A 9,824-nucleotide genomic window follows, 5' to 3' on the forward strand; every position below is an offset into this window, starting at 1 on the left:
CTGCCTCGCGAGACAATGTTAGACTGCTGATCATTCAGATTACTCCGTTCACTTGAATCCTATTTCCCGATGGAGCTGTTACTCACCATATGCTCATAACTGAGATTGCAAAATATATTCAGATAATAGTAACCTTTTTACTTAAAAACTTATGACATCACACCTAAACTCAATTGTTTCATTTTTAGTCTTACAAAAACAGGATGTGTTGCTTTAAAAGTGACATAACATATTTGTAAAATAAAATATCGAACTCTATACAGATTAATCATTTTGTAACCATCTCCCATTTGAAATACAGTTTGAGTAAAAAATGCATTCACACAAACATTCACTTAAAACCTTAATTAGTTTTGCACTTTATTCTTCAAAAAACAGCAGCAAATGAGTTTGTGCACTAGGTGGAATGCAATGTATATCTGTGTATGTTTAACTGTCATTCATAGATTCAAGATCTGTGTCTGAATGCACTAATCACTGACATTGACACTAATCAAAAAACAATGCCTTTTTTCCCAATATCACAAAGACTGAAGGTCCCTTTTGGTATTTCAAGCCATGTCAAACACAGCGTATACACAAACACTGAATTAAAAAGTCAAGATTTAGCGCTCGCCCCCCTCACACTGGATTACATAAAAAAATAAACAGTACATGACAATCTTAAAAATCCGTTTGGTTTTATCCACCTATTAGCAATGAAAATGGTAAATTTAAATGCTAGAGTGCAAAGTTTGATTTTAAGAAATACGGTAAAATGACCCCCCTCAATCTGAAGCTCTGCAATTAATCAGACTTCAGACAACTACTAGTGATTGACAGAGGTATGTTCTGAGGAGTTCTGGGATGTGCTTTGGAACAAATAGGCAGGAGTCAAAGATTTACGAATGCAGGAAAGCGAGTCTGGTTCTCAAACCAGACCTCTATACGCAATGCTGGTGTTCACTTTGAGTGGGACATTCAGTGGATTCTAAACCCACAGTTAGTCTTAATCTCAGCGCTGATGCATAAAAGAAAGTTCTGGTCTTCAAACGGTCATGATGATGGATGGATGTCCTGGCAGACCATCAAATGAAGTTCAGCCTTTCCCATTGCCCTCGTCAGAACAGCTTTATCATGCTTTCTCTTGACTTGCCAACTCCCACCCACTTCACTGAAAAGAGAAAAAAATCATTTTGATATTTCTAAGCATGCCAGTAGGTTATATTTTTGTTGATGCATATGTAAGTCATCTATACAGTATGTGTATTTACCTGGAACCTCCAGGAACTTCTCGATAAAGCAAATGTAAGATTGTGCCTGTGAAGGAAGCTCATCAAAACTGCGGACTCCCTCAGTACTACAACACCAGCCAGGAAACGTCTCATAAGTCACTTGAACCTTTGTGAGGACATCCATGTTTGCTGAAATATACAATTATATGGTTCTATGTTTATACTGTACATGTTACAATATTACTATACTGCTTATGTGTGAATACCATTGTAATGTGTGAGAAATATGAAAATGTGTAACAAATAGTCAACTTACCAGGAAAACTGGGAAGAGGCTTTCCATCAACTGTGTAGGTTATGCCAATCTTTATTTCCGGCAATGTGTCAAGAATGTCCAACTTGGTCAGAGCAATGCTGAGAGAAACAAAGGGAAAAGTATTGTTAAATGAATTAACTAAACCAAGCATACTAACAGTTTAACCTGTGCCATAGCTAAAATATAAATATATATATGACAACTGTTTTCAACATTGAAAATAAGAAATGTTATTGAGCACCACATAAGCATATTAGTATGATTTGCCATCACAGTAATAAATCACATGTTAAAATACATTTGAATACAAAATCATTATTTACAATATTACTGTTCTTCTGGTAACATTTTTGATTAAATAAATGCAGCTGTATTGAGTATTTAAAAGACTTTACTTTTTTTTTTTTTGAGTGTTAGTGTATGTAAAACACTTAACAACTCACGCTGAAAAACCATTAACCATGTGGGCATAGCGAACCAAAACCAGGTCCAGCCATCCACAGCGGCGCCGCCTGCCTGTTGTTACACCAAATTCCCTCCCTCTGCTCTGAAGCAGATCACCAGTGTCCTACAAAACATCAAAAAGAACATTAACAATTTTCAAATATAATACATGTGAGGGAATATCACACAGTCACTGACACACACTCACATTATCTTGCTCAGTAGGGAATGCCCCTACTCCCACTCTGGTGGTGTAGGCCTTCACCACTCCATACACACGGCCAACATGAGATGGGGGGACCCCAAGACCTGTGCAAACACCTCCGACAGTACAGTTTGATGAGGTCACAAAGGGGTAAGTCCCTGAAAGACAAGGAAACATTAGACATTTGCATCATTCACACTGGCAAATACACTTTCCACTGTCCTCAAAGCACACCAGTGGATCCATTTTATGCAGGATTGCTATTCATACCGAAATCGATATCCAGTAATGCAGCATTGGCTCCTTCCACCAGAATCTTCTTGCTTGGCCCGTTGAGGGCTTTGTGCATGAAATAAACCCCATCAGTTACTAGAGGACGTAACCTCTCAGCATAACCCTGTGGGTGAAATGGAGAAAATATTACTCTGCAAGTTCATGAATGAGCAGTTTCGCAGATCATATCGAAAGATGCCAAGACGCTAATCACCTTCAGTTGCTCAAGCTCAGCGTCAATATCAATATTAAGGTTAGGATATGTGGTCTGAAAATGACCAGCCAGCACCCGAAACCTGTAGAGAGATATTTACATGTATTTATCTTTCTGCCATGAGGGTCAATCTTATCTTTCTGCCATGAGGGTCAATCTGATCACTGAGGCATTGATTTGTAGCCTACAATAAGAATATATAATTGCCATAAAATTATAATGTGAATTAAAAATGAATAATCAAAGTTACAATATTAAGACAAACAACTGACAATTAAGATTGCATAAACATGCAGTTCTAAATTTCAGAGAAAAAAAAAAGTCGAACAAAAGCAGATATGCTTATTTTCATATACAGTTTTCTGAAAAATTGAAAAAATATTTTATAATACTCACTTTTCCTCAAAGACTGAAAAGTCTGAGACCAGATCACACACTCTCAGTCCATTACGTGCTGCTTTGGAGGAATATGCAGGTCCAATGCCCTTCTTAGTGGTGCCCAAACTGAAAAACAAGGGAGGGTGAACTCAATATTAAAATTGAAGAAAATTATCTACAAATTAAGCTTTTATAAGGTCAAAAAAAAGAAACCTCACTTCTTCCCTGCCTGCTGCTGTCTCAGCTGCTCCTGTATCCCATCAACGGCTTGATGGAAATTGAACACTACACAGAAAAATAGAAGAGCTCTAATTCCAATGGCATAGATATCAGTTTCTTGGTGTTTTTAGTTGTCAGAGACAATGCTGCACATAGTCAATGTCATCAGGAATAAACTCAAATTACTCAAGGCCCGATGAAGTCAAAACAGAACCATACCAATGTGTGCCCGGTCAGATATCTTCAGTCGTTCCTCCCATCCTTGAAGTCCTAAATTAAACAAAGCAAAATAACTCATTAATAGAAGAAAAACCCAAATACCTCATCTAACAGAGACGGGGGAGATTTTTTTTATTATTATATATATATATATTACAGTTTTCAAGTATGTGAGGGCATGTCACTGAGTTTCACCTCCTGGCCCACTCTCCACTTGTTCTATGTAATGAGTGACTTGTTTCTTTGTTCTTGCAACAACCACAACTTTGTAAGGAACCATGCTCTTTTTGCATAATTTTCATATTGGTACAGTGGTACCTTTAAGTAAATACAACATTCCTTACATGCTCATTTAGTCTAGTAAAAAAACAACAACAAAAAAAACCAGCAAGTGGTCACCAAGCTTATATTATTATTATTTATTTTTAACTGTGTTGATTTTGCAGTAAACAATTTGTCTGTACTTTGTAACAATAGCTGTTATATACGGATTATGTTTTTTTCATGAGGGGCAAAAAACATATTTTTAAATTTTTTGAGAGAAAATGCATTGAGATATATATATACAGAATATCATCAAAATGTGCAAAAATATAGAGATACGACTTTTAGCTATATAGCCCAGACCAAATAAGTATTTTAAATAAATAGATTAATCAAACCATATTACACAAATAATCAACATTTTGTATTTTACTCCATTAACAGATTTACCAACTTACCACTGCCTTTCTGCGAGTTCTTCTCAGCCTCCTCAAAAAGTCCTGGCAGGTGTATCACAACACCATTTCCTGCGGGACAGAACAAACAAAAAGATCTCAGCAAACAACAGCAAGTCAAAAGTTCAAACAATGAACTGAGGTTAATACAGAGAAGACATAGACATTCCTTACATGCTCATTTAGTCTAGTAAAAAAACAACAACAAAAAAAACCAGCAAGTGGTCACCAAGCTTATATTATTATTATTTATTTTTAACTGTGTTGATTTTGCAGTAAACAATTCGTCTGTACTTTGTAACAATAGCTGTTATATACGGATTATGTTTTTTTCATGAGGGGCAAAAAACATATTTTTAAATTTTTTGAGAGAAAATGCATTGAGATATATATATACAGAATATCATCAAAATGTGCAAAAATATAGAGATACGACTTTTAGCTATATAGCCCAGACCAAATAAATAAGTATTTTAAATAAATAGATTAATCAAACGATATTACACAAATAATCAACATTTTGTATTTTACTCCATAAACAGATTTACCAACTTACCACTGCCTTTCTGCGAGTTCTTCTCAGCCTCCTCAAAAAGTCCTGGCAGGTGTATCACAACACCATTTCCTGCGGGACAGAACAAACAAAAAGATCTCAGCAAACAACAGCAAGTCAAAAGTTCAAACAATGAACTGAGGTTAATACAGAGAAGACATAAATACATACTTTTAAATGAAACTCGGTAAAAACAAAAACAAACAAAAAACTAGGAGGAAGGTCAAACAAAAACATACCAATAAAAGAAATGGCCTTTTTGTTGAGAACGCCGCTAGGTAGCAAGTGAAAGTCATACTCCACCGAGTCCACCACCACTGTGTGTCCCGCGTTATTTCCTCCCTGATAATACACAGCTGTCCAACAGAAGACATAAACTGGACATAAAAACGTTACAATGCTAGAATAAGATTACACTGCTCAGGCTTGACAACTTCAATATCTTCTTTTAACAAAAAAATTATCTTTTCACACAGCAGCATGTTTCTTTGGAATAACGGGCGATGTTATCAATCAAAACCCTTTCAGAGACATTTGAAGAAGAGTGTTGGATATCTGTTGTGTGTTGTTTACTGCTTGACTGTATGTTGGGAGTTTGTATGTAGGGAGGGGAAACTCAGATTGTGATAAAGCTGTCTGCAAAGCACTGTGCTATTGTTTATCTAACGTAAGATAACAGTTCAGTTGCAGTGTATAATGTTTAAATCATTATTTATGGATCACCCAAACACAATAAAAAGGTGTTTCACCAGTGTTTGGCATGGACAAACTCAATGAAAGTCAATGTGGGCTGCCTCAAGCATATGTCATTAAATACTTTTCAGGTATTCAAGTACTTTATCAGGTATTAAGATTATTTATTTATTTATCTTTATAAATCCTATTTAATTTAACATGACGTATCTTTGGACTTGTTACAGCCAAGTCCACCACTGTGGGCACTGCTGGGAATTCGTCAAGAGGGTTTTGTGCCTGCTGCTCTGCTGCCAGTAACACTCACTATGGTATGTTATTGGTCTTCTTTTTAGTTTTCCTCACTTTTTCCTAAGGATAAACATGTACAATAATTGGTAGCCTGATGGTTACAAACCAGGCCTCTAAACCCAAATGTTAGGTAGCCATTATAACAAAAAACACTGTACCCTTTAAAGGGGTCATATGATGCGATTTCATTTTTTCCTTTCTCTTTGGAGTGTTACAAGCTCTTGGTGCATAAAGAAGATCTGTAAAGTTGCAAAGACTAAAGTCTCAAATCCAAAGAGATATATAAAACTTTATAAAAGTTAAGAGTCAGCCACACCTACCTAAAACGGCTAGTTCGAACACGCCCCCACATATCTACCTCACTATGTGGGAAGATTTGCATAACGCTGCCCAAGTGTTCACGCAAAGAAAGAAGGCGTAACTTTTATTCTCGCTGTAGTATTGTTGCCGCCATGTCGTGAAGAACTGTGTGTTTCGTTGTGAAAGTGAAACTACTTTGTTTGGCCTTCCAAAAGAGGACGATATCCGCTTCGTCATGCCTGGAGCTGATCCGTGCTGGTCGCTGAGGAAATACCATTACACCAAATACACAAAATAATGTTCTTTTTAGCAACATCATATGACCCCTTTAAGACCCATTAAACCAATCTCTCTCTCTCTCTCTATATCTATCTATCTATCTATCTTCGTGGATGTATTTATTTAATTTGAGCACAGATACCTTTTCTTGGACCTCTGACCCAGCTGCCAATTGAGAGCCCAAGAGGACTTTTTCATGATGTCAAAGCAGGCTTGAGTTAGTATGAACAATTAATATGTATTTTCGTAATACAAGCATATTAGAATGATTTATGAAGGACCATGTGACACTGAAGACTGGAGTTCATGATTATTAGCTTTGCCATCACATGAATACATTTAAAAATATATTCTTTTACTGTCTTTTTGATCAAATAATTAGACTTGGTGAGAGTGAGTTATTTCCTGATTTCTTTATATATATATAAAAAAAATATATATAAAAATGTTATAATTTTATATATATATATATATATATATATATATATATATATATATATATATATATATATATATATATATATATATATATATTATATATATAAACTGATCTCATAAATCTAAATGTTTGTTCATTACCCTTCATTGCAATGTAATACTGTGATCTTCATGACTGAGCAGATTCTCGATCTTGGAGTAAGTGTGTGAAGGATTGGCGATGGCTGAGGAATCAGGTGATGGCTTCATTAACAGAGGATTTTATTTTTCGGGCTTGCTCGATTCCAGATTTGGTGCCATGCAGTGGTGCCGGTCCGACTGCTGCCATCTTCATCAGTCCGCTCTTGTTTGGTGTGGGTTGAAGAAGCAAGATTATAAAGTTGTCCTTTCAGCAGATGGTGCTATCGAGCTCTGATAATGAGCAGTGAATATGCCAGTATTATGTATGCTTTTTTTTTAAAGAGTTATTGTTCAGAGATGTTTAAAAGCTCAGTGTGTTAGGGAATGTTGGGATTTCTATGACTTGTTTTGATGACTTTATGGTGTGCGTTCTGTCCAACACAGCTCATTTCCATCATATCATTGAACAGCTTTGCTTTGGATAAGACACTGTAATTGAGATCCTAATTTGTCAGTGTTGTCTAGCTTGCATTTCACCTAAGATTTCAATATCTTAATTACCCAGGTCATCTCTCCTATCAGCTGGGTGTTCAGCTCTTCGTCATCCTCCTCTTCCCCTTCACAGATCCTGCTTTTTATGGCATGACCCTCATCTGCAGTCTACTGTTTACACCCCTCTCTGCCTGCACATGACACGCTCTTCACGCTACCTGGATTGAAATGTACCTCAAAGTTAAAAAAAAAACCTAACTGGGGAAAGAGCATTAAAAAGAGAGTAAATGAAGCAGGTTGCTTTCATGCAAAAGACTCAACATATCCCACACATTCATCAGCCTAGATGATGAGTAAATTACTGTCATGTTTAATTTCCTTGCCTTTTTCTGGTAAGAGTTTTCAAACTGGTGTTTGGCTCAGTGGCTCATTCAAATGTTTTATTTTTTTCATTATGCCCATATTTCTCTTTCATTCAGTTAAAGTTGTCAGCTGTCATGTTGTTAAATTAAATGCAGATGCTGATGTGTATAGCAGGTCAGATGCTATTCCGACATTCAGTACTAATATCAGACGAGCAGCTTTCTCTGCCTTGTATTCGAAAATGAATGATTTTTGGATAGCATTATATTTAGACTCTTTTATTGAAATATTGTTCTGAAATTTTATGAAATTAATACTTTTATTCAGCAAAGATGCAATAAATTGATCAAATGTTACAATTATAATGTTACAACAGATTATAATAATTTTCTATACATCAAAGAATTCTGAAAAAAATTAAGCATTTTTACATATTTAAAAAATATTAAGCAGCACAACTGTTTTCAACATTGATAATAGACAGTTATTTAGTTATTTTTATAATATTATAGCATATATTAATATTTAGAATTAGATTTTATTTTCTATTTTATAGCTTTACTTTTTATTTCAATCTTCTTAAAATCAGTTAGTTACCAAGGCAACATTTTATTTAAGCTTTTTCAGTTAGCAAAATTTATTTTTAACAGTTTATATTAAAACAGAAATATTATTTTAATTGTGATAATATTTCACAATATTGCCTTTTTACTGTATTTTTGATCATGTGAATGCAGCCCAATATGATGGATAAAACATCAGTGTTGTCATGAGTACACTTTACATGGTTTGCTGTCTCTGTTTCTATTTGCATAGCTCAGTTATGGTGATGAGAACCAGTTAAATTGAGAACATATCCATAGAGACTAACAGATACAAAGAGCTGGAACTCCCGGTACATTGCTCTCCAGTGAACACTCCTCATTTATGCGCTAGCCTTTCAAAATAACCTAGGAGTTTGTACCTATGGGAAGTAATTAGCAATGTGCATCTTCCAGCTAACAGGCAGTCATATTTGGCTCTATCTCCTCTTGTTTGATAGTGATCTCCAATGATAACTCGTGCAACACATTTCTTGCAAGTTCAAAAACAATATTTCCTGTGTTTTTTGCAATTTAACTTCTCAGGTCACGGCGTAAAGACATCATCCACACATTTCTGTGGAATGTTGGTCTTTGAGGGTATTTGATTTCAAACCATGTGTTGGGCATCAGCAGCTGTCAGTCTTCCTATAATAATTGCCAATCAATCCAACACACCATTCGACTTTCAACAAAAGGATTTCCACAAAAAACAAACACAGATTTTGTGTCTGAATCTTTGAGGACGTGTCAGCACAGCAGAGTTGAGAATGAAAAACGCAAGCTCTGTGTTTGGAGTGTTCCAAACGTTTCTGAGGTAGACTGAGGCTCCAGGAAAGTTTAATTCCAGGGTCCTCCTGAGGCCTAGTGGAAACCCAAACGCAGAGTATCTGGGAGCCGTAACAAGAGAGGCGCAGTGGGACACGGCAGAGCTGTCTGAGGCCTATTACCATTCTCCAAACAGAACTGTTGCCCTTTGCTTCATCATTGACCCTCAGGTGTGAAGGACTGAAGGAATTCAGTAGCCAAGAGAGTTTGCTTATGCTTTATATTGTAGCATATATTCATATATTCAGAAAATGAAATCAGGCTCTAAAGTGATTCAGTAGAGAAGCTTTACCAGAAATCCAGATCTTCTGACTCAAGGATTTTCCATGATGAATTAACTGTCACCCTCAGGAGCACCGGCTGACTTTTTGCGGTTAGAGGCCTAATGCAATTCCGAGGGCAACCATTGTGTTCTGAAACTTTGAAGCATTCCCAGGAGAGTTTGGCACCCGGAACCCTTGCCGATTGTTAATGTGTTCACCATTCTCCTGTTATATATTCACATACAGGTGCATCTCAATAAATTAGAATGTCATGGAAAAGTTAATTTATTTCAGTAATTCAACTCAAATTGTGAAACTCGTGTATTAAATAAATTCAGTGCCCACAGACTGAAGTAGTTTAAGTCTTTGGTTCTTTTAATTGTGATGATTTTGGCTCACATTTAACAAAAACCCACCAATTC

General features: G+C 36.0%; 1 protein-coding gene across 1 annotated transcript; it reads right to left on the reverse strand.

Moving 5' to 3' along the window:
- Positions 1 to 515: 515 nt before the first annotated feature.
- On the reverse strand, positions 516 to 5,516 carry LOC107559408 (adenylosuccinate synthetase isozyme 2-like). Its single transcript, XM_016243220.1, has 13 exons — positions 5,504 to 5,516; positions 4,994 to 5,110; positions 4,758 to 4,826; positions 3,483 to 3,533; positions 3,263 to 3,329; positions 3,063 to 3,170; positions 2,667 to 2,748; positions 2,450 to 2,576; positions 2,183 to 2,337; positions 1,974 to 2,098; positions 1,531 to 1,628; positions 1,254 to 1,403; positions 516 to 1,153 (listed from the first exon to the last, which is right to left on the reverse strand). The coding sequence occupies exons 1-13, from the start codon at positions 5,514 to 5,516 to the stop codon at positions 1,101 to 1,103; spliced, it is 1,215 nt and encodes a 404-aa protein (XP_016098706.1). The 3' UTR covers positions 516 to 1,100.
- Positions 5,517 to 9,824: the final 4,308 nt, after the last annotated feature.

Source organism: Sinocyclocheilus grahami, unplaced genomic scaffold (assembly GCF_001515645.1).
Source record: "Sinocyclocheilus grahami isolate Dianchi unplaced genomic scaffold, SAMN03320097.WGS_v1.1 scaffold684.1, whole genome shotgun sequence".
Classification (NCBI taxonomy): domain Eukaryota; kingdom Metazoa; phylum Chordata; class Actinopteri; order Cypriniformes; family Cyprinidae; genus Sinocyclocheilus; species Sinocyclocheilus grahami.